We start from the raw sequence: 24,899 nt of genomic DNA on the forward strand, positions 1-24,899 counted from the left end.
CGGCGCCCCTCTGCTTTGAACTTCTCTCGCACCGCGCGCAGCCACCCGCGCGGGGGAAGGACATCAAACGAAGCAAACTAAACATATTTAATGGGGTTCTCAATTAAAGCAAGCTGATGGTGTATATTTATATACAATTATACCTCAATTACAGTACATATATATATACATCTGATCATCACAGTCTATATAATGTATATCATCTTGATTGACGTGTGACGAGCGATCTCGTCGTAGAGTGTGGCGAATTCGGCCTCTGGTCGTGTCAATCACGCGGTGTCACGAACTGTGCCAATAAAACACTCCCCCCGTGAGCCGTGCCTCGTGCTCGTCCTTTGTGCACGCCGTGAGATGGTCGCGGGATGTGCTGCTAGCGAGGAGCATCGTTCAATGCCGACACGGAACACGTCGGGTATGGGTGGCCATCACCCCGCGCGGCCACCTTTGTCTCCCCAGTACTGATCTTAGCATACGGCACCAGGTGCTCATTTAAGGCCGAGTTGAGTTCGGGGAGGGCCAGTATTGGGTGGAAATATTCACCACTGCTGTTGATTGTGAGCGGGAATCGAACTCGAAAGGCCGGGTTCACAGCGCAGTGCGTTAACCACTGCGCCACCGATCCCGCCACACGGACACAAGCACAGACACAGACACACAGACACAAGACACACAGACACACAAAGACAACAATCCCTCGTGTAGCCCCACGCAGCACTTGCGAGAGGAGTGCAATGACTCACGACTGGCTCGCTCATTCGCCTCGGGGCTCTTGATTGGAAGCGCCACGCCTGATGAATCTGGCAACACGTGCAGTTAATCAGCTCCCCGTTGCTCATACAATTAATGATTACATAATTATGGTAACATAATTATATAATTGTAGCTGCCGCCGGGTCGCCACGTGCGAGGTGAATGAATCAGCTGATCTCTCCCATTCCTGCACGATCTCTCACACAGAGAAGGCGACACAGCGACCCGTGAGGACAGCGAGGCTGTTTGCGAGCACCTATTGAGGCCTCCACCGTAAGTCGGAACAGCCCGGACCGCAACTGTGCACTTACCATGTGCTATGAAGGGACATTGCCCGAAACGTTGCCTTTCATACATTGTTTCCATGAAGTGTGTTAGGTTCGTGTCGTTGTCCGCGCCTTGTGCACCGCTGCCGACTGCGAGAACGACTTTGTTCCAAGTTGGGCCGAGCCGAGCTCGGGATGGCCCGGCCCTGCTTTGGAGACTCCATTACCTCGGGTGTCGTGCGTGGCTGTGACTCCAGCCTGGCCATTGGGCCAACAATATTAATGCTGGGTGGGCTTCCCCTAGGTCGACTCGGGATAAAATTGTAGGGTTCTTTTGTGCGGCGCTTTGGTCGTGATCCTTAGCAATGGAGATACAAAGGCGGCCGTGCGTGGGTCCGTCCTGTCGATTTGACCACGCCGACGTTAATTGGTGCTCGCAAACGGGGCTCTGCTGACCATCTCTTATCCCACGCTGTGTGATCACTGCCGCTGTTCGTGTGAGTGCGCGTGTGCGAGTGAGTGCGCGTGTGCGAGTGAGTGCGCGTGCGCGAGTGAGTGAGTGCGCACCGCCAGCGATCTACTGGCTTCAGCGTCAGTCCACAGCAGGCGAGTTTCTCTGTTAGATGATGATGCTGCTGCTGATGATGGTGATGCTGCTGCTGATGGGAAGGGAGTCGTGCGTGCGATTCTTGAGTAGCGCGCGGCTCGGGCCGACGGCGCTCCGGGCCGCGGCCGCCCGCGGGAGTCCACGCGGCATCGTGGGGCCAGGCCACGCGAGCTCCTGGGCGAGAAGATTCGCAAATAGCCGAGTGCGACTGCGCCACTCGACTCCTATCGGAGATGCGCAATGGGAAAAGGCCGCAGAGTCGTTATGCCCAGGACTAGTGTTGTTGGAGGGGGGTCGGCGTTAGATGATGAACGAACGAGGTGGGGATGCGAGCGGACTGGAGCGCTGTGGCAAGGGCGACATGGGCGACCGTCCTCGCCGCCGCGTCGAGAGCGAGGAGCGCGCCGGCTCCGCGTGCGCCGCTGGCGAGCTGCTGCTGCTGCTGCCTCTGCAGAACGCGCGGGGCGCGCAGAAGGCGCCACGCGAGCTGAGAAGTGCGCAGAGAAACACGAGGAAGCGCATAGCCGGCATGGCAGGTGCGCGAGATAAAGAGTGAAAGACAGAGGGATTAGGTGACAAAGAATCCTGCCCGCTAAAAATATCGTGTTTGTCGTTCCGAGGCTTGCGGAACCATGTCTCGTCAGCTTGCCTGTCGGCAGCGAACCAGAGATCGTTTTCATGGCCCCGATTTGCACCGATTCATGATGTGTTTCTGTTGGGTTGCATCGTGTGGGTCCGGTGCCAGTTTTAATCAGTACCCTCCGCCACCCAGCGACAGCAAATCAAGTCGCCACATGATGGGGAAATGTGCCAAGTCATTTGGTTTATATGGGCAACACCGAAGGATGAGGAGGGATGTTGATAAGCCCAAGCATAATTTGACAATTTTATATCCCGAAGTTTCGCTGGAGATTGCGCTCGGCATCATCAGGTGTCAACGAATTTGGATTCTTGCGAGAGCTTTGGTGTCTTTGTGTAGCTCTGTAGAGTTGTGGTGTCTTTGTGTAGCTCTGTAGAGAGTTGCGGTGTCTTTGTGAAGCTCTGTAGAGTTGCGGTGTCTTTGTGTAGCTCTGTAGAGAGTTGCGGTGTCTTTGTGTAGCTCTGTAGAGAGTTGCGGTGTCTTTGTGGCGCTCTGTAGAGAGTTGCGGTGTCTTTGTGGCGCTCTGTAGAGAGTTGCGGTGTCTTTGTGGCGCTCTGTAGAGAGTTGCGGTGTCTTTGTGGCGCTCTGTAGAGAGTTGCGGTGTCTTTGTGGCGCTCTGTAGAGAGTTGCGGTGTCTTTGTGGCGCTCTGTAGAGAGTTGCGGTGTCTTTGTGGCGCTCTGTAGAGAGTTGCGGTGTCTTTGTGTAGCTCTGTAGAGAGTTGCGTTGTCTTTGTGTAGCTCTGTAGAGAGTTGCGGTGTCTTTGTGTAGCTCTGTAGAGAGTTGCAGTGTCTGTCTGTGGCGCGATTGACCGTCGCTCGCGGACGCTGAATGCAATCTCCAGCGAAATCTCGGAAAGAGAATTGTCGACTGGTGCTCGATCTGCCACATTCCTCCTCCCGGTGTTGCTGAAAACCCGAAGCATTTTGGGCACCTTCCCCCCCCCCCCTGCCGTGACGGCGACCTGGGCTGGCTCTGCCGGCTGCTGGAGCCGGGTTCCAGCTGCAGGCCGCCGGCATGAGACCTACACGACGATCTGACCGACAGAAGCAAACTGCGACTCTGCGAGCGGCGTGTGAGACACATTCGGCCGGGCTGCCACAGCGAGACTGCGCGAAGCGTCGCTCAAGATCTGTGCGACGTTGTTCGTCGTGACCCGTACACGAGGCCGACCAACACCGATGTCCACCCCGATGGGCCAGCTCCGCCAGGTTCACTCGGGGAGACTCTGGCAGACTCTGGGACTCTGCAAGGGTCGTCTGGCGCCTGCGTTTCTCTGTTTAGATGTCACCGGACAGAGTGCCTGCTGACATCTCCCGCAGGAAGCGATGCATCACCACGTCGTGTCAGAGAACGTCCCGCGAAAGCAGCTGTCACAGAACGACTCCTGAGGTCCCTTCACGCGGCTCTCGCCCACACTCGGGGCGCCCTGCTCCAGGGAGATGTTCTCCCATCGGCGCATCGGTCACCCAACCCCGTCGCACCCCAACTGCCTCGGGTTTCCTCCCACGTGTACCCACACTCGTCATCGGTGGGGTTGGTCAAACATCCCAAGATCGGACCCCAGAGCTTGAGCATTCGTTGGTGGCGCCGGTCCCGGCTGCCTTCCCGCTGCTCCGTGTGTCCCTGCGCCTCCGCAAGGAACGCTGCGCGTCGCCAGTCCCGCGGCAGACTCTTGAGATGCGGTTGGCGTCAATGACGCTGCACGACACGCGGCGGGCATGTTGTTCTTTAGCATTCCTGGTTCGTACCGGCGAGCCAGGCTCAACCACGCGGGGTCGAGACCCGGACCTCGGCGGTGCCGGCTCAACGCTCGAATCTCCGAGCCAGCCGGCCACCTCTGCTCCCTCTGCTCCCCCTGTTTCTGGGTGCACTTCTAAAATGCGTCGATATGGGCATAGGCCGCCACCGCGATTACTGGATGCACGATGGGAATGCGCAGACTGGCGTGATATTTCCCCGTCGTGTGTTCTATCATCATCAGCGCGTGCACCATGAGAATGTGGAGGGACGAGCGGTTGTCCGCCGTGTTTAATGGGTGCACTTTGAACAAAGAAGGGAGTTGGGGAGGGGGGGCATGTTGTTGCTAGATGCACGGTGGGAATGTGCAGGCGGATTGCACGAGGAAGTTGTCGCTTCGCGTGTTGTCTTTGTCTTTGTGCAACGACAGCCGAGCTGACGGACGGACCGCCATGGCACGATGAGGGGGGGGGGGGGCGCGCCTCGTTCACTTCGCTTTTCTGAGTTTCTCGAATCGCTGGAATTCCTCGATAACCTCGTTGATCAACAACTCGTCTCGGTGGTCACGGTGTCCCATGGGCTGCATCGGGCTGGGTCTGAGTGCCTGGGTGGGTGTCCACCGCTCACAAGCAGCGGGGCGGGGGGTGCCGTCGTCGTCGTCGGCTGCTGCTGCTGCGTGGTGTGGCGTGGTGTGGGCAGCAGAGGGCGGTGCAGCGCAATCCAGCGCAGTGCTGCCGCGCGAGTGGCGGTGGTGGGGAGTGGTGGTGGTGGTGGGGAGTGGTGGTGGTGGTGGGGGGTGGTGGTGGTGATGATGGTGGTGGGGGGGTGGTGGAGAGTGGTGGTGGAGAGTGGTGGTGGGGAGTGGTGATGGTGGTGGGGAGTGGTGATGGTGGTGGGGAGTGGTGATGGTGGTGGGGAGTGGTGATGGTGGTGGGGAGTGGTGATGGTGGTGGGGAGTGGTGATGGTGGTGGGGAGTGGTGATGGTGGTGGGGAGTGGTGATGGTGGTGGGGAGTGGTGATGGTGGTGGGGAGTGGTGATGGTGGTGGGGAGTGGTGATGGTGGTGGGGAGTGGTGATGGTGGTGGGGAGTGGTGATGGTGGTGGGGAGTGGTGATGGTGGTGGGGAGTGGTGATGGTGGTGGGGAGTGGTGATGGTGGTGGGGAGTGGTGATGGTGGTGGGGAGTGGTGATGGTGGTGGGGAGTGGTGATGGTGGTGGGGAGTGGTGATGGTGGTGGGGAGTGGTGATGGTGGTGGGGAGTGGTGATGGTGGTGGGGAGTGGTGATGGTGGTGGGGAGTGGTGATGGTGGTGGGGAGTGGTGATGGTGGTGGGGAGTGGTGATGGTGGTGGGGAGTGGTGATGGTGGTGGGGAGTGGTGATGGTGGTGGGGAGTGGTGGTGGGGAGTGGTGATGGTGGTGGGGAGTGGTGATGGTGGTGGGGAGTGGTGATGGTGGTGGGGAGTGGTGATGGTGGTGGGGAGTGGTGATGGTGGTGGGGAGTGGTGATGGTGGTGGGGAGTGGTGATGGTGGTGGGGAGTGGTGGTGGGGAGTGGTAGTGGTGATGGTGGTGGGGAGTGGTGATGGTGGTGGGGAGTGGTGATGGTGGTGGGGAGTGGTGATGGTGGTGGGGAGTGGTGATGGTGGTGGGGAGTGGTGATGGTGGTGGGGAGTGGTGATGGTGGTGGGGAGTGGTGATGGTGGTGGGGAGTGGTGATGGTGGTGGGGAGTGGTGATGGTGGTGGGGAGTGGTGATGGTGGTGGGGAGTGGTGATGGTGGTGGGGAGTGGTGATGGTGGTGGGGAGTGGTGATGGTGGTGGGGAGTGGTGATGGTGGTGGGGAGTGGTGATGGTGGTGGGGAGTGGTGATGGTGGTGGGGAGTGGTGATGGTGGTGGGGAGTGGTGATGGTGGTGGGGAGTGGTGATGGTGGTGGGGAGTGGTGATGGTGGTGGGGAGTGGTGATGGTGGTGGGGAGTGGTGATGGTGGTGGGGAGTGGTGATGGTGGTGGGGAGTGGTGATGGTGGTGGGGAGTGGTGATGGTGGTGGGGAGTGGTGATGGTGGTGGGGAGTGGTGATGGTGGTGGGGAGTGGTGATGGTGGTGGGGAGTGGTGATGGTGGTGGGGAGTGGTGATGGTGGTGGGGAGTGGTGATGGTGGTGGGGAGTGGTGATGGTGGTGGGGAGTGGTGATGGTGGTGGGGAGTGGTGATGGTGGTGGGGAGTGGTGATGGTGGTGGGGAGTGGTGATGGTGGTGGGGAGTGGTGATGGTGGTGGGGAGTGGTGATGGTGGTGGGGAGTGGTGATGGTGGTGGGGAGTGGTGATGGTGGTGGGGAGTGGTGATGGTGGTGGGGAGTGGTGATGGTGGTGGGGAGTGGTGATGGTGGTGGGGAGTGGTGATGGTGGTGGGGAGTGGTGATGGTGGTGGGGAGTGGTGATGGTGGTGGGGAGTGGTGATGGTGGTGGGGAGTGGTGATGGTGGTGGGGAGTGGTGATGGTGGTGGGGAGTGGTGATGGTGGTGGGGAGTGGTGATGGTGGTGGGGAGTGGTGCACCACCGGTCCCTGTTTGCAGGTGAGGCTGTGGCTCCGTGTAATGGGTGAGGATTCAGGTGGGAGGGGGTACAGGGGGGGGCAGGGCTCTGTACAGCTGCTGCGGTTTGGTTGTTGGAGTGGTTGGTCCGCGTGGAGGGAGCGAGCCAGTGTGCGGGTTTCAGGAGTAGCCGCCTCCTGGTGAACGTCTCAAACGCTCCCGGCGAATGATGCGAGCGGGGACCGTGGCGTAGCTGAGCGGTGGTGCACGGTGCGAGATGTCGACTCGCGCACAACCACGGAGCCGCACGGGAGCCACACGGGAGCCACAGCAGCGCTCGGGTTCGCTGAACATTCGCCGCCGCTCAAAGGAGAAGAAGGGAAAGGCGGCGGGGAGGAACCGGAATCTCTCGCGTCCCCCACGCCGCTCCCGCCACCCACACGAACTCCCCTCCGGCCACTCGAATATGGGAGACGCACACCGCCACTTGGGGTCCCTCGGACCTCCACAGGGACCCATGGACTCGCATCGAGTGCGCGTGGTGCTGATTGTGGTGAGCGTGTTGAGTGAGGGTGGTTTTGAGAACGGTGTTGCGGATGTTGGTGATGGGAGAGGCGAGGGTGGCTCTGGCTGTGCGTGCATTAACCTCTGGAAGGGTCGCGGCCCTCTGCGACCCGAGGCGGGGGGGGGTGAGCGGCGGCGGCAGCAGCAGAGGTCACTCGTGGGAACTCTCTTGGCCGACTTCACCCGATTGTCACGAGGAAAGCCAACGGATTCCCAGCTTCACCTACGAATGGCCGAGAACATGAGATTGTGTCCAGCGAGTCGTGACTTCCCTTGTCTGGTAACGCCATACGAAACAACAGCCCCGTGCAAGGTCCAGGGTTAATGGACCTCATCACGATTTACAGCCCTTTGTCAATCACCTACTGGACGAAAGCCTCCCTCTCCAGTGCCGCCCGTGCGGGTTGTTGACCATACTTCACCCCGCAGGGGCGTTGTGGCTTGTTGAAGGGATGCGTGGGTAGACGGCAATCAAACCTCGCTTCTGCGGGTGGCCGTGGTGGCTCGGAGGTTCGTGCGCCGAGCCGCCGCAGCCGAGGGCCTGCACGTGACTCGGAGTTTCGGCCACCGCCTGCGAGGTCGATGTCCTCGAGCGCAGCGAGTTGATGGCCTCAGCCCCGCCACCAGTGACTCTACACCCAACGCACACACCGCGTCGTTACATTTGATTCCGCCAAATTCCAGCGGTGAGAATGTCAATATCAGGTTGACGGTCACGCGACGAAGCTCGCGATGTTGCGGAGCGAGCGGGAGAGCGCTTGCCCCCTCGACTGCGTGTGGACCAGAGGCTACTTGAGCGAGGAGTCGTCTCGGTGGTCGTTCTGTGGTATCCGCATCCGCGGGCCGTTCTCGAACACGAGGAAAGGGTTGCGCGCTGTGATGTCCTTGATCTCGTCACGTGATTACGAATATGCAACAAATATTGAAATGAGGGATTTAAAATCAAAACCGGTTCTGCTCGTTCAGTCTCCTTCACGCGTGTGATCCGTCGTGTGAACATCTGACTCAACCTTCTGGAGGGTGATACATTAAAAAAAATGTTTTATTTAAACCTGCACTAGATGTCACGAGACCCCATAATGCTCCATCGAGTCACCGGCGCGCCCCGAGCAGGGCTTTGCCCCCGGTGACGGTGGGTGGACGCTGCTGCTGCTGCTGCCGCTGGGACCATCGTGGTGGGGAGCAGTCGTGGACGCTGATCACGGAAACGGAACCGAAATTAGCAACGGTGCGATGAAGCGAGGACATGGAGATACGCGCGCTTCAAATCTCACGCGGACGGGATTTTAGGGACGCGGGGATTCGAGACCGTGGGTGGGAGAAAGCGGGGAGCACCGCTCCCCACAACCGCGTGGGGGGGGGGGCAGACCGCGTGGGGGGGGGGGTGCAGCGAGCTTGAGGAGGAGCCCTGGCGTGAGGGACTCGGCTTGTTGCCACCGGCTGGTTGCTAAGTTTACAAAGCCCCGGTGCTCGTAAAGCAGCCCCCGCCGTGACTGCCGCGGGGGCGAGTTGTAAATACAATTTCCCAGCCCCGGGGGGTGTTGGCAAAGAGAGACGCGCCGGGGGAGGGGGCGCCCGCGAGCCCCGCCCCCCTCGCCCCCGAGCGGTCGGAGTCTGCGCCGCGAGGTCGCGCTTGAGTCGGCCGCGCCTCTTGCGCAACCCCTCCTGCTGCTGATGATGACGACGACGTTTTTATGATCGCCAATAGTTCGTGTGTTTACCCAGAAAAGTTACACTGAGTCGGGTTCTCTGCCAGGTGTGTTGCCGCCTGTGTGTGTTGCTGCTGCCTGTGTGTTGCTGTCAGGTGTGTGTGGCTCCTGCCTGTGTTGTCATCCACCCAGTAATTTGCGGTGTAATTGTTAAGCGTTGGGATTTTTGTCAGCTGAACGCTGCAGCAGTCACGTGCCGCAGCAGCAGCAGTCACGTGCCGCAGCAGCAGCAGTCACGTGCCGCAGCAGCAGCAGCAGCAGTCACGTGCCGCAGCAGCAGCAGCAGTCACGTGCCGCAGCAGCAGCAGCAGCAGCAGTCACGTGCCGCAGCAGTCACGTGCCGCAGCAGCAGCAGCAGCAGCAGCAGTCACGTGCCGCAGCAGCAGCAGCAGCAGCAGCAGCAGCAGCAGTCACGTGCCGCAGCAGCAGCAGCAGCAGTCACGTGCCGCAGCAGCAGCAGCAGCAGCAGCAGTCACGTGCCGCAGCAGCAGCAGCAGCAGTCACGTGCCGCAGCAGCAGCAGCAGCAGTCACGTGCCGCAGCAGCAGCAGCAGCAGTCACGTGCCGCCACCACCACTCGGCTTGACGGGAGGACACAAACCGTCGAGGCGTCACGGCTGTCAATGACGAGACTCTCCCCTCCATATGTTTCTGTTCCTCCAGGTGTGCCTCGTCGCTTACGAGTGACATTGTTGTGGTTGGCATTAGCCAAACTCGTATCGTGAAAGTGGGGGAACTCCACACGTGTAGGATTTCCAGAGGCAAACTTTGCAGCAGTGAGCATTGGGGACTACATCTTGCCGAGGAATCCTCAACAGGACAAAACCCGGTCCACATTTTGCATCGCTGCTGCTCTGTCACATTTGACCAAATGTGCTTCGATGGCGACCTAAGACGGGAGGAGACCAATCCAGTTCTTCACCACTGGCTCGTGGTTTCTGCACCGTGTGCACACGCGCTGTCAAATGTGCAGAGGAGGCGAACGAGACGGACGCAGCTCCCCACCCCCGCGAGCGCGGAGTCAAATAGAAACGAGAGCCACTTGAGTTTGAATGTTCCCGTTACCCTGGATTGTGGTCCACTGATGGTGAAAGCGCGCCCGTGTTTCCCTGTGATGGGGACCTCGGAGCGAGTGGAGAGGAAACATCTGGAGCGAGGATCGACTTCACTCCCACGCTTCCTCTTGGAGAAGCCAAGGGTCGCTGGTGATGATGAAGGGCACCGGTGATTATCTTAGTGACGAGTCCCTGTTCATTGATCGCTGCTGCTGATCATGATGGTGGTCACTGGTGACGATCAAGGTCGGTGCCGCACCCAGCCGAGAATGGGGCCGGGCGCGGTGCGGTTTCTGCCGTGAGCAGGGGCCCTCAGCCGTGATGGCGGACAGCCGACATCTCCACTGGATAATGTGAAATGTTCGTGCACAGTCCGCGTTGTCGATCCACTGCTGGATGAGAGCCTCCCAATCACTTTGTACATTTCGCCGTACTTCCCTGCGGGCTGGTGAAGGCAGGCGGACCGTGCAGCGCCACTCCGCTGGGTGTTGCTGCGCTGGGAGCCGCGCGCATCCACGCCGAGTCGAGCAGCAGCAGCAGCCGCCACGCGGTGTGGCCGGGGGGGCGGGGGGCGGGTTGGTGCGTGTCACGGTGCGCTGGTCACAAGCCTCGTGCATCTCGCGTGAACTACACATCCACAAGACTCGCTGTTTGTCTATCTACCAGCTGGGCATTTAAAGAGGATTTCCTAACGATCTTGTGCTGTCTTGATTTGAAGCTTTCGTGACTGCAGGAATCCATACGCTTTGGTTCTTTCGGCAAAGTCACGTAGGTAGAAAATAAAACAAGTCACGACGTTTCGGGCGCAACACAAGCGTCCGTCATGAGGTGGGACCGCTGGATGATGCAAGAGCAGTGCCGCTCGTCACTCCGCTGTGTGCTTTAGCGCCTACAGCGCCCGCCCGCCCGCCCGCACTTCTTCCCACCTTTTGTACACAGACGAACAGGTATGGCGCACACGAAGACAAACATCCCCTGCATAGCCTTCACCAGCATGTTGGGGCAAGTGCTGTTAGAGAGCATATCTTTAAGGGGGGGTGGTGTGGCCAGCACCACGCCCTCCTGGGGGGGGGGGGGGAGTCTCGTCACGTGGGGCCGCGAGGGAAACTCCGCGGAGAGGCGACGTCGCTCCACGCGGGGCGACTCGCCTGGCATCTCCAGCAGACGCCCTCGACTTCGACTCCTCTTTTACTCGGAAGCTTTGAGAATCTGGATCTTTATTTATCCTCGGGAAACCCGACGAGCTAGGAAACCCTTAAATTTCTATTTAAAGCTTTCGTGACTGCAGGGATTCATCTTCTTGGTTCTTTCGGTAAAGTCACGTAGAAGGGAAATAATAAAAATAAAACATAATAAAATATGAAACCCTTGCTCACAGATGTCCAGTACTCATTTAAGGCCGAGTCAACCTAGGCGGATGTAGGTCCCGTCTCGCCAGTTGCCCGGCTATTCTACACGGGAGGTCCGTGGCGCTGCGTGAGCACAGTAGCAACGTCGGTATTGTCGAGAACGAGATAAGGGCCGTAAGGAATGTTGCACAATGGACACGAGGAGGCGTTTAACGGTCATAAACAGAACGCGCACGAGTCTCAAACGGTGCAACAGTAGCGCCGCGAGCGAGGGACGCCAGAGCGCACGCGCGAGATGCAGGTGCAGGTCGGCGCTGTCGTTTGTGTTGGAGCTGGAGGGGGGGGGGGTGTGCTGCAGTTCTGAGTGGACTTTATAGAATGTAGGAGTGTGCCCAGCCGCCACCCTCCCCATTCAAATGTCACCATTCAAAGTCAGTGTCCGTGACAATTGCGAGTGTAGGCGGAGGAGTTGCGTAACTGTCTACGTCGAAGATCAACACATCGCGACCGTGAAAGCTTTCCCGCACATCCCCATGCACGTGGCGATGGCTTTCAGGCGAGATGGTCATCGACGTAAGGCACTACCACTAGAGTACAAGGCGCGCCTCTTTGTGACGTTTCTGTATGACTCTACCCGACTGTAATTGAGGACAAGTCACTACACACCACACTACCACACAACACCACAACACTACACACCACACTACCACACTACACGCCACAACACACACCACACTACACACCAGAGGTGGGACAAAGTCATTGTTATGCAAGTCCAAGTCGAGTCGCAAGTCATCAAATTCATGACTCGAGTCTGACTCGAGTCCAAGTCACATGACTCGAGTCCACACCTCTGCTACACACCACTACACACTACTACACGCCTGATTTGTGCTATGTTACTTTTGCCCAGATTTCTATTTGCCGGCTTATATTGTTGTTTTCTGCCATTTCCATGTTCTCCACTGCTGCACTTTATTCGTTTTGCTTTTGTCATTTGTGTCGCTCGGGTCCCCACGCGCGTGACAATGAGACTCGCCAGTTCGTGTGGGGTCCCTGCCTGGCCGCACAGCACCCACGGGGGGGGGGGGGGGGCACGCTGCGCTCGCCACGTCACGTGCGGGGTCACGTGCGGGGTCACGTGCGGGGTCACGTGCGGGGTCACGTGCGGGGTCACGTGCGGGGTCACGTGCGGGGTCACGTGCGGGGTCACGTGCGGGGTCACGTGCGGGGTCACGTGCGGGGTCACGTGCGGGGTCACGTGCGGGGTCACGTGCGGGGTCACGTGCGGGGTCACGTGCGGGGTCACGTGCGGGGTCACGTGCGGGGTCACGTGCGGGGTCACGTGCGGGGTCACGTGCGGGGTCACGTGCGGGGTCACGTGCGGGGTCACGTGCGGGGTCACGTGCGGGGTCACGTGCGGGGTCACGTGCGGGGTCACGTGCGGGGTCACGTGCGGGGTCACGTCCTTTGTTGCGCATTAACGCGAGGAACTGAGCACGGAGTGAGACCGCACCGCGAATCGCAGCTCCAGTTGGCATGGCAGCAAGCAGGTGCCCCCCGGGCCCCGGGCTCCGGGCTCCGGGCATGGCTCGACTTGGGCCCGTGCCGACTCCGTGCTGAGGGCATCGGCGCGGTTCAAAGTCTCAGTGCAGATTGTGGTGCTCCTCCTTACGGCGCAGGTCATAAGTTGGCATTCAGTTCGATGTTCAGATAAGGGACTCGTCACGACAAGGTGAGGCTGTAGTATTCCATGGATGTGTCAACACGAGTGCAGCCATCGACATTAATCTCACGGTTATGACGATGCCTATAAACAGATGGCAGCTCTCCAACATTGGGCTCGAGCAACGCTTCACTGATAAGTAACTTGATGTCTAAATCGCCCCCCAGAGTCACGCTGTGTGTTTAAAGTTTAAACCGGCGCTGGTTAAAATGTTGCACTCCCACAAAGAATGTCGTGCGTGTGGCTGATGGGCTGTGTAAACCTAATGCTACAATATTAAGGGGTATTCGTATTACTGTCTTGGGTAGGTGCATGAGGCGTCCTGTTTGGCTCCGGGACTTCGCGGCCAATCATTTACCCCGCGGTGTAGCCGCGTGTCCCCGCCTCTCGTCCGCTCCCCTACTCGGTGCTTGCTGTGGCAGCACTTTCCCCAGCAGCCTTGTCAGGCTACACGGGGGGACCTTTGTATTTTACGAGGCTATTAAAATCGTGTTTCTTCTGAATTATCAGTAATCGAATGGAAACCAATGATTCGAATATAACGGTTACCGGTTTACCGCACGTGCCAAGCAGTGATCGACACAGCACGTTGACCTTTTAACCTGAGACGCGAAGGGCGCTTCAGCGGAGTTTGTGGCCGGCGTCACAACTGGGCCTGGGCACCCAGTCGACTGGGACGAGCTCGCACTGCGTAGGGGTCGAGTGTGGGCGCGCCCCCACCTCTTCAGACGTCTGGGCAGCGTGGAAGAGTAGACCAAATACACCCCACGAGAGCACCCGCGAGCGGAAGCCCTTCCGCCAACATAGGCGTGAGCGAGCACTTGCAGGGCTGCCCCTTTGTATGTATGCTGAACTTGTGTGGCACAGCGCGGTTGGCTACGCACGAACTCCGAAGGCAGCAGGGCACACGCGGCACCACGCGGCGACTCAGCTCGCCGTGCGGCTTGTCCGTCGGCGCGTGCCAGGTCGTGCATTCCTTCCTAACCGATTTATTTCAGAACTGGTCACCCATTCTGAAGACTGTTACCGGTTCGTCCATGAATGTTTGTGTCTGTGTATATATGTAGGGCTTAGAGACACGCAGAGGGGTTGGGCGATGGGAGAGGCTGTGCGGGTGTTGTCGAGGGAGGTGAGCGAGCGAGTGCAATAATCGAGGCGTGGCGGTGGCGGTGGGATCGCGAGTCGTGGGGGTTGGGTGCGGAGGAGGCGCCCGGGTGATCCCCTCCCCGTTCCCTACTCCAGATATAGGCGCGCGCGCCGTCCCTGCTCGCACCGCACTCTGCAGCACCAGCAGCAGCACCAGCAGCCCCGCGATTCACTCGGCAGGGCAGCTCAACAGCGACGCTCGCGGTGTTCCAACAGATCCGAAACTTCCATCTCCTGCGCGTTATTCATCTCGATCGGCCATGGGAGGGGACTGGACCTACGGGCTGTTCGGCTGCTTCGGGAACTGCGGCATGTGCCTGCAGACTTACTTCTGCCCGTGCATCCTGGCCGGGCACAACGCCGAGGACACGGGCCAGGGCAGCTGCTGCCTCTGCGGCGCCGCCTTCTTCGTCTACTGCCTGGGCTGGTGGTTCGTGGCGCAGAGTCGAACCAAGACGCGCGAGATGCGCGGCATAGACGTGAGTCGCGCTGCTGTTGCTGCTCCTGCTGCTGCTGCGTCGTGGGTCACGCGGTGGCGGTTGTAGGCGCGCGCGTTGGCTGATCACCACCACCATCATTACCGCCAAAATATGGACCATACACTCCAACGATAGGGACCCATCGAGATCCACTGAACACGACGATAGGGACTCGTAGAGATCCACTGAACACGAACCACGGTGGGACGAGTCTTACCATGCAACTCAAACTGTGTACACATGTAGACCCATGGAGATGCACAGCGACACAGAGATGCGTTAAAGACCAAACACTGTGTCACGGTGGCCATGCAGCTCTCGCCATATCGAGTACTCGCAGTGTCTTCTGCGCACCTTCAACGGGGGAGGGGTAGGAACGGCGACACGACGCGGACTCTCCTGAAGTCCCTCGTCGTGTCCGGCACACCTCGACATTGGCATCGAGCTACTCAACAGTTTGCAGCCGTCACGTCCATCACGGCGATGGCGACCATCGTCACCTCCGCTATCGCTATGTTACCATCGTCATCACCGCCATTGCCGCCATCGCCGCGATCATTACCATTACTTCCACTTATATTAATCATCATCACTTCCACTATGATAATCACCATTACACATTACCTCCACTAAAACCGCAGCCACCATTATCGCCACGATCATCGCTGCACTCATGACGTAGCTCGCTGTTAGACCACATTAAACACGATTGCAGGCTCCGTGAGTGTGCGTGCCATCTCGAGCATGGGCAGGGGGCAGGCGGCAGCCTGTGCAAACGGCGCCAGGGTTTTGAGTTGATAAACAGCCAGGGGTGACGTCGCTGGCCACTAAGCGATTTGTGATTTCAGAGGTCCCTCCCCGCGGCTTTTCTTTCAAGTCTTCTAAAAATAACCTCGCTCTATTTAAGAAACGTGTTTTTTTACAAACTGCGACGGCAATTGTGCTGTTTGTTGCTGCCCGCTTGGCGTTTGGTGTTCGCGGGACCAGGATCCTAACCCCGACGTCGGCAGCAGTCGCCGTGCGAAGGGTGCGTGGCCGCTCAGCGGCGCCCTGGGTCACGAGTAGCGAGGGCCTCCGGAATAGACAAACCTCATCCTCGTCCACCTCCTCCCAGACCCACACGCCTCGTCGCACTCCCTCCTGCCTCTCGCATTCCTCCTCCTCGACTCTCGCGGTGTCACCACCGATCGCATCAGGACATCAACTACAGCCCGATGCTGCACCACATCTCGGCAGATGTTTTTATACTGGGGGAATCCGATGAGCTATGAAGCGCTTTTTCACAGATGTCCAAATTAGAGACACGAGCCGCAGTATTGCGATTGTGGCCGTGCAACCCAAACGATGGACCGTATTGTAAACTCGTAGCGACCCACGCACACGTACATAAACTAATGGTGGTGATGGTAATATGGTGACAACACCAGTGACGATGGCTGTGGTGGCGGTGGTGTTGGTGATGATGCAATTGAATCAACCCGCGCCCCTCGACTGGCGAGCCCGAGGCGACGGGGGGAGTGGCGCCGACTCCCTCCACACGTCGTCGTCTGCACGCGGGAGGTCCCCATCTCGCGCATTTCCGATAGCCGCTATAGAAACCGGTTACCGCTTTTACCGGGCACGTAAAACGCGCCCGGAGCACGAAACGAAGCCAACGCGTCACTTCGCTCCCGCCTCGAGAGCGAGACGCGCAGTGAGCCGCCACCGCGGTGTTGCGACGTGATCCCAGCTGCCGGGCACGAGCCGTCCCGAGGCTTCGCGGCCCACGGTGCCGACGAAGTCGGCTCCCCGTGTGGAGCAGCAGGGGCTGTGTGGAGCAGGGGCTGTGTGGAGCAGGGGCTGTGTGGAGCAGGGGCTGTGTGGAGCAGGGGCTGTGTGGAGCAGGGGCTGTGTGGAGCCGGGGCTGTGTGGAGCCGGGGCTGTGTGGAGCCGGGGCTGTGTGGAGCCGCCGACCATCATCCAGCAGTTGATCGATCATGGCTGATGATGATGACGACGACGCCACTCGGATGTATTGTGCAGGCGTCATCACGCCTCATCACGCCTCGTCATCCTCGTCGTCGTCATCGTCACCCATCGTCGTGTTTGTGTCGAGAGCCACGTGGTTCGCATCGCCACGGTGCTCTGCGGCGTCACCACCGACTCGGGCCCCTCTGGGCCAGCGGGCCACGTCGGAGGCTGCAAATATGGCTAAGAAGTCAGGCCCCTTACCCAGCGCATTTGAATGTTAAAAAATTTAACACATTTTCCAATTAAGATATTGGCCCTGAAACTAATACATATATAATGTGTGTGTGTAACGGTGGGGGCGGTAGTGTAGCGGTTCGCACACTGCTACGAACCCGGCGACCCGAGTTCGATTCCCGCTCGTGACCAACAATCGTGGCGAATATTGTAACCGGTTCTGGGCCTCCCCCTCGGTCGACTGAGCCTCAAATGAGTAGCTGGTGCGGCGGTGTGTAAACATCGCCACTAGGGAGACAAAGGCGGCCGGGTGTGGTGTTGGCCACTTGCTTTATGGCGGATCTTTGTCTTTTTGAACATTCTTCATATTTTAGATGATATTTTTAAATGGTTGCTGAGCACCGGAGCCAAATATCCACAACGTCCAGCGGCCAGCAACAAAAAGCACTATCAGAGTTGTCCAGGATGAGTGGACACGTGTCTTGCATTGTGCGGGAGTCTTGCTGTAAGAGGGGATCCCAAAGTGGCGCAAGAACCTTGAAAGAGAAGTGGTGTGACGTGCAGTGGTGAGTGGGTAGGTGGGTGGGTGGGTGAGGGAGTGGTGTGACGTGCAGTGGTGAGTGGGTAGGTGGGTGGGTGGGTGAGGGAGTGGTGTGCTGTGACGTGGGTGAGGGAGTGGTGTGACGTGGGTGGGTGGGTGAGTGAGTGGGTGAGGGAGTGGTGTGCTGTGACGTGGGTGGGTGAGTGAGTGGGTGAGGGAGTGGTGTGACGTGGGTGAGTGGGTGGGTGAGGGAGTGGTGTGACCTGCAAGTGGTGGGTGGGTGAGGGAGTGGTGTGACGTGCAGTGTGGTGGTGGATGAGACAACCCAGTCAGTATCGGGGCATGGACGAGTGAAGTTCACGGCACCCCATGCGAGTAGAGTGAAGTTCACGGCACCCCATGCGAGTAGAGTGAAGTTCACGGCACCCCATGCGAGTAGAGATGAACGAGTGACGAGGAGGCGACTATCCACGATTGGCTGGAGTTCTTCTTTTGTGAGTGCGGGATCAACACATCTGCGGGATCAACACATCTGCGGGATCAATACATCTGCGGGATCAACACATCTGGTTGCTGCTCCACGTGGCATTCTACCGCACGCAGCGAGGTAAGACCTTGATGCTGCCCCCCCTCTACATACGTGTCGTGTGTAAAGCACCACGTGTGTGTGTGTGTGTGTGCGCGCGTGTGTGTGTGTGTGTGCGCGTGTGTGTGCGCAGGGCTCCTTCTGCATGGACCTCGTCTACTCCCTCTTCTGCCCGTGCTGCGTCATCATCCAGACAGCGAGGGTGAGCCCCCCACCCCCACTGACCTTATGTCACAACTTAAACGATAACGCTTTGGATTTAAACGGCTTAAATGAATCGGCGATTCCAAGCGCCTTGCGTCATGCTTCCTAATGCGCTGCTGCAATCTAGCAATGGGGGGAACCCCCACTGGCAGCTGTCCCTGCAAGTGGGCATTGTTCTTCCAGTAGGAAAGTCTTGACGTTGTGGAAGGCCACATTCCACGACGTTCGGGCAGAACCCGTGGCCATTGATTTCGTTGTGGGCACGTTGCCCAAACGGAAACCCAAAACCTGCCCTCTGGCGCAGCGTTTCCCAACTCCCGCGTCCACGCCCTGCGATTACCGCACGCCCAGCGCGGCGCGCATTGCGCAGTGCCTCGATTTGCTTAGCAACCAAAGCGTTTGGTAATCGCGAAAGGTGAAGATTAGGGCGTTGCCAGGCATGGGGTTAAGAAACGTGACCCCGGGGGAGGCGGCTTTGCCCCCAGCCTCCATAGACGTCTGGGCATCCCTGCCCACGGGGCTGAGCGGCATCGATGGAGCGTGGGGGAGCGTGGGGGAGCGTGGGGGAGCGTGGGGGAGCGTGGGGGAGCGTGGGGGAGCGTGGGGGAGCGTGGGGGAGCGTGGGGGAGCGTGGGGGAGCGTGGGGGAGCGTGGGGGAGCGTGGGGGAGCGTGGGGGAGCGTGTTTTTGAATAGATTCGCAGCCCCGAGTCACCGGCGTGTGGGAGAGCTATGAAGCCTTGTAGCCAACTCCCTCTCGCGGGCGATGTCGGAGCGCTGCGCTGTGCGTTGTTGGGCACGATGTTCGACGTTTCGCTGGGCTGGCTGGGGGAGTTTGAGGAGTGACGCGTCACGGGGTGAAGCAGCCGCAGACACGAATGTTTTATTTCTCACGTGACGACGCGGTTGTTTTTGTTCCGACTTCTGTTTTGCTTCGGTGCTGTTGCTTTTCTCCCCTTTTGGGGACCCCCGCCACTCCTTCCACTGAGACTCCCGTCCTGGCCTCCCGAGTTCTCACGGTCGCGCAAAGCGAACTCCGGAGCGCGCGACGGGGCTCGGGCACGTGCGCCGCCATCCACGCGGACGCCGCCCGCGGGGATGGCGGCCTTTGAAGGCAAAGGTCACGACCTCGGGGAGCCGACCGCGGTCGACTTCGCCGCCGGCGTCTCGCGCGGGAGGCACGGCCGTCGTGAGGGCCGCGTGGGGGGGCAGTGCGCCCCAGAGGGAGACGGAGCGAGGGAATCGGCTCGGGCCGATTGTTACGTCGCACGAGATTGATCATCGCTCACGTGGTGATGATGGAGTCGGGATAAAGTGTGACTGCTGCTCGAACACGCTCTGTTGGCGGTTCTGAGTCGGTGGTGAAAATTCCACATTACCGTGACGGGGAGGCAGCCTGTTTATGGCACGCAGATGCACGTTACACAATTAGCAAACCGTCTGCGGAAGCCGCGTGGCCTTGAAGCTGCCCTGTGCCCTGCGAGCCGGCGGCTTTACAGCCCCGCGGTGCCAGGGAGTCCCGCGTGGCTCGCCGTAAACTTTACGGTCGCGACGAGAGGCCGCCTGCTGACATCCGCTCTCGTGCCGGCGATGGTGCCGTGCTTGGGGCACTGCACTATGGGCCCAGTGACTCGAGTTCGGCTCCCAGCCACCGATAGCCCGAGTGTCCAGCGGCAACGCGGACCCTCGCTGTGGCCCGCGCAGCGAAGCGCGGGCAAACAAACCCGGCTACCGCACGGCGTGGGGACTCTTTCATCCAGCAGTGGATTGACAAAGGGTCGTACACACGTACCGGTGTGTCTGTCAACAAGTGTGGACAATCTGTCATCGGCGACTTGTCCTCCTGTCTGGCGCAGCTGTTGGGCTGCAAGGCCCCCAAGTGGTGTGCCTATGATAACAATTATTATAATCTACTTATCTAGTAGAGCCACACGCAGTCCTAGGACTCGTTTTTTCATTAGGATCCTGCTGCTGCACTGGGTTTTGATTTTAAGATGTTTCCAACCAATTCATGATGAGTGTTTTTATATAAATGGGAGGAAACCGGAGCACCTGGAGAAAGTCCATGCCTTGCACGAGAGGGAAGTGCCTAATCCCCATACAGATGGCGATTAGTCCACTTGCTGTCCTGTCTTCTCCTGGCGAGACAGGAAATGGCACCTCGACGCCTACAGAAAGGGAGTTTTACACCGTCTGTGCGCGATCCACCACCCCTCGTTGCCTCCAGGGCTGAGTTACAGGATGCCGAGCGGTGCCGCGTGCGGCCCAGCCACCAGCGCTCGTGTCGGCTGCGACCGCGCCGTGGCCTGGGCTCGCGAGGTCGCGGGCTCGCGAGGCCTGGGCTCGTTGGCTCCGCCGCTCTGTTCTGCATTCCAGTTCCGAGCTGCGTCTGCTTCACTTGCCCCCACTTCCCCAGGCTTCTGAACAAGCGATCGCTGTCCAGAACAAGGGATGGCATTGCTGCCCTCCCCGCCATGCTACCCTACCACCAGCTGCCCAATTTCTCGCGCCTCTTGGTAGCCCGGCGCCTGTGCCCCTGTGGGGCACGGGCCCCTGTGGGGCACGTGTCCCTGGTGCTGCACCGCGATGATGGCTACGTCGCTGCCCAGTGTGATCGCGAATCTCTGGATGGACTCCTCCTCGCTGTACCGTCTAGACTCGTTCTTGTACCTACATGGCCAGTTCTGCCTCTTGTCAGGGCACGCTCCAGTGTGGTTCTAGGGACACTTGACTGGCCTAATGATCGTGTCTGACCTCTCTCTCTTTCTCCCTGCATGACCGTGCCTCCCTGCAGGAGCTGAAGGAAGCACCGGGTGCACAGAACATGCACAGATCCTAGATGGAGTGACACCCAGCGCCCTCTCCCACACCCAGCATCCCGTTCGCAGCACTCGATCTCCTGCACCATTCGCACACCCATCACTCCCTCCAGCCATCACTTCCCTCCTTGCGCCCAGCACTCCCTGGCCCGCACCCTGCACGGTAACATCTCCCAGGGGAGGAAGCAGGGCATGGCCCCCGACTGAAGATTCCATCAACATCCACAACTGCCCTCCCTGTCCCTGAGCAGCAACTGTGTAATAATCGGTGTGATCCCAGCGCGCCCCCAACACGCCAGGAAACAAGACTCGCATTGGCCCCGAGCCGCACGCAACGACCAGGACCGGTTCCGATATCCCTCGCCACTGATGTTAGCCGTGCCCGGGACTCATTGAGGTCGCCGGGTTTGAGCGCAGCGTGCCAACCACTGCGGGCATGGGCAGTCGCTGCATCTCCCTCGCTTGTGCTTGAGGGTGGTGTGTGTGTGTTGAGAGGTGTGTGTGCGCTTGAGAGTGGTGTGGTGTTTTTGTGGTTTTTAAAACGATCATTTGCTCCGTGGTTTTGTCCGTGTGTCTTTTTAATTGCACACGGTTCATGGGTCCCAATAAAATACAAGGTGTGTTCCCCGACAGACATTGTTGTGTTTTTATCCGCTGCTGGATGTGGTCCTGGCCACGCTGTGTGGGGTCGTCTCGGGTTTATTTTAAGCACACTTCACCATACAAAGCTGTCCTAGCATCTGAGCGCAGACGAGTTGTGGCGCATTCCGGGCGATTGGGTCATCGGCGGTGACCTGAGTGGTCGTGGCGCTCTAATTGGTGGATGTCGGTGTCCGTGGGCGCAGGGAGAGGGAGAGAGAGAGGAGACTTTGACTTTTTAGACAACTTTTATTGCCGCCAGCAGCAACAGCACTGGAGGCGATTTCGATATGAAACACACAAAGTCACCAGCAAACTAATTAAAATAAACGCTACAAATCCACGCGCTGTGGCACTAAAAGCACCGCGCACCACACGAAAGAAAAGTCACGTGGTGGTGGTGGTGGTCATCGCACACGCCACGGTGACGAGCGAGCGCTTCAGAAGGTGAACACGAGGGTGCCGTCCACGCTGGCGCAGATATTTTACGGCTCCCCAGCGTTCGAAGAAGACGCGCTGCACATCACCGACATGTGTGTGGTACATGGCGTGCTCCAGCCGGGAGAGGAGAGTGGGGACCGCGTGGAGCGGTCGCCTCGTCGCTGCTCCCTGCGGCGGGCGGCGAAACCGAGACTCGAAAACCCACGTTCACTGGAGCCCCTGAGCCACCATTGTTGTAAACTCCACGTGAAGATCACGGGGGGGGGGGGGGGGGCTCGCGGTGTTCCCACCATTGTCGACCGACTAAAAAGCCAAGATTGAGCGGTCCTCACGGCCGATGCTGGTGGCGTCAACAAACCTCGCCATCGCTTTTTCCTGCTGCTCGACCATGCCGCTGTAAAGTTCACACCTGCCCTTCCAGGCGCTATCTTACGGCCCCTAACCGCCGCACAGCTGCATGGAATTAGAGAGGATCTTGCTGCAATTACGGTATTTGGACAGTCCAATACATTGATGAATGTTTGATTCTTGGTCACAGCCAAAGCGTGGAAGAGTAGGCCAAATACCCTGTGTCGAGCTCTCGCTACCGGAAGCCCTTCCACCAGCGCTGGCCTCAGCGAGTGCTTGCAAGGCTGCGCCTTTACTCGTCACCTTCATAGCATCGCTACGACTACGTGGGATTGCACAGCAGCAGCAGAAATCATCACTTTCCTGACCGACTAATGCCTGCAGGCCCAGGTGTGGAGTCGCCTTGTGCCGCACAGGGATAGCTGGCACTGGGGTGCCCTTTCAAATGTGTTTTAGATGAGATGCGATGTGACGCGCTCGGAGACGACCCCGGCGTTAAGGAGGGCAGCTCAATCAGAAACCTCCCTCATCGTCGCCGCCATCTCCACGTGGCACTCCACGGCTGTCGCCTGCTCCTGCACTCCACGTGGCACTCCACGGATTCTGCCATCGCGGTGACGGTTATTGCCCCTGGCTCCTGCCTCCTGGCGCTGTGAATCATTCACGAGACGCTCATTGTGGATTTGTGTCGATGTAGAAACGGGCTCACGATCACGCACACAGAGACCCCCGGAACAGACGGGCGTGCCAGGCGCTGTTAGCGACCACCCATCGCACCCAGCTACAGGAGAGTTTAGCGGAAAATTCGCCTCTTACAGCTGTCCCTCGACATAAAAAATAAAATGAAAACGATTATGTAACACATCCCATATGCCACACGGCCTTCCGGGGGTGCATCTTACCAACAGCATCGGTTTATTAGAAGCGACCTCTGGACCGGTGCTTGGTTTCGCTGTCTCATCATCAGAGTCAGGCTCGCTTAAAACAATGCTGCTGATCTGCCAGATATTGGCAGACACGGGCCACTGCCTCTGTTAGACATGGGTTCTGGTTCGACGCAAACTGTAAAATGCACAACGCAGAATCCTCGTCATCATCAGCGTCACGGCTCGCGTGGCCTTGGAAGGGCCCTCATCCAGCAGTGGACCGATTGCTTTGCTGCTTCGCAGCAATCCGTTCAACTTTACCAAAGAACTGCACCCAGCCTGCCCGGTAGAAGCATCTCGTCAGTAACGCCGCAACCTTCAACAGCCGATCAGAGGTCTTTTGGGCCAAGTGCTGTTCGCCAACGCCCACTCAGGCCGGGAAGAAACACGAGGAGGTGGTCGTGCAACTTCACGTTCTGCCGCCGTTGTCGTCTCGGTGACCGCGTCACTTGCCGCGCCACGAATCTCGAGGTCCTTGCAGGGAGGGCTGCGGGTGAATGTCTCTGTGTGTTTGGATGTTGAATCGGAGGTATTTGCACAACCGCGTGGTGCTTGCGCAACTTTGTGAGTGTGTGCACAGTGGGGCTGCGGCCGCGAGGTAACCACACGCGAGATAGCTGAACCACGGGGACAGGTTCATGATTTGTTTAATATCTTCCACAACGACCATACGAGCCACGCCTTGAAGAGAGGGCCCTTGCCGATACACAGTTGCCAGTTCACCGGTATTGATTCGAGCGAGCCTGACGCTGTTGGCGAGGCACTGAATGTCGAAACCCAACCAGGGGTTCACTTGTGTTGAAGACATTCTGCTGAATGATTCACTCCCAGAAGGAGGCCGTGGCGCCGATGGGGTGTGCAGGGGACACTTGATAGTTTGTATGTGGCGAGGCACTCACGTGAAGGAGACATTGTCTGCAAGGGTTGTTAGCGAGCACCTGTTGAGAACATCACGCCCGGCCGCCTTTGTTTCCTCAAAGTTGGTGTTTCCACGCCGCACCAGGCCGAGTTGGCCGATGGGAGAGAACCAGTTCGTCTGTTGCTGAACTCGCGACAAACAGCGCTAAGCATTGCGCCACCGCTCCATCTTACACACACACACAACAAAGATCAAAGATCCCCCGTGTAGCCTTGACAGACTGAAGGAGCAAGTGCTGTTAGCGAGCGCCTATGACGGCCGGCACGGCACAAGAGGGGGTGGGTGGCCAGCACACCCACATGCACACAAAGACGCGCACACACACACACGTAAATGTAGATGACTCATTCTGGGTACGCCCCGATAGAACAAACATCTCGGGCGAGTTCGCTTTGAGCGCTCAGCGGGAACGTCGAGGTGAGCAGTGGCGGCGCTTTGCTGTGTTGGTGTGACGCCTTCCCCTGCGCCACAGGGGGGGGGGGGTGACCCAGGATCGGTGTACTGGAGGTCAGTGAGGGCATCCCCTCGCCGGGAAAGCCACGCCGCCCGTTCCGAAGAGTCACGTGGACGTGCGCTCCTGGTCAAAGCCAACGCAATCTCATGAGCATTGAGTCATTGGCGGATTTCATCTCATCTCCCGCTTACAACTCTGAGCCAGTCGTGGATATTCCACATTCCTACGGCAGGAGCGAGTCTCTCCAATGGACAGTCACTGTTGACTTCCCCACGAAGTG

General features: G+C 58.9%; 1 protein-coding gene across 4 annotated transcripts; it reads left to right on the forward strand.

The window, feature by feature from the left end:
* The first annotated feature begins 917 nt into the window (after window positions 1-917).
* Window positions 918-21,515, forward strand: LOC144938088 (uncharacterized). 4 transcript variants are annotated; one of them, XM_078865783.1, is made up of 4 exons: window positions 918-1,023; window positions 14,298-14,560; window positions 18,005-18,073; window positions 20,868-21,515. In XM_078865783.1, exons 2-4 carry the CDS (start codon window positions 14,342-14,344, stop codon window positions 20,910-20,912), a joined length of 333 nt encoding a protein of 110 aa, XP_078721909.1. In that variant the 5' UTR covers window positions 918-1,023; window positions 14,298-14,341; the 3' UTR covers window positions 20,913-21,515. The 4 variants fall into 4 exon arrangements, with proteins under 4 accessions (XP_078721909.1, XP_078721912.1, XP_078721911.1 ...); XM_078865786.1 differs by lacking the exon at window positions 918-1,023 and adding an exon at window positions 1,605-1,622; XM_078865785.1 differs by lacking the exon at window positions 918-1,023 and adding an exon at window positions 13,704-13,744.
* The last annotated feature ends 3,384 nt before the right edge of the window (window positions 21,516-24,899 follow it).

The sequence above is a fragment of the Lampetra fluviatilis genome, chromosome 21 (assembly GCF_964198595.1).
Source record: "Lampetra fluviatilis chromosome 21, kcLamFluv1.1, whole genome shotgun sequence".
NCBI lineage: Eukaryota > Metazoa > Chordata > Hyperoartia > Petromyzontiformes > Petromyzontidae > Lampetra > Lampetra fluviatilis.

Excerpts from the sequence above, each read along its gene's own strand:
- LOC144938088 (XM_078865783.1), top strand. The coding sequence starts at position 14,342 with ATGGGAGGGGACTGGACCTACGGGCTGTTCGGCTGCTTCGGGAACTGC. Across the intron at positions 14,561-18,004 it reads GCGAGATGCGCGGCATAGAC|GGCTCCTTCTGCATGGACCT; the intron begins GTGAGTCGCGCT and ends GTGTGTGCGCAG. Across the intron at positions 18,074-20,867 it reads TCATCATCCAGACAGCGAGG|GAGCTGAAGGAAGCACCGGG; the intron begins GTGAGCCCCCCA and ends GCCTCCCTGCAG.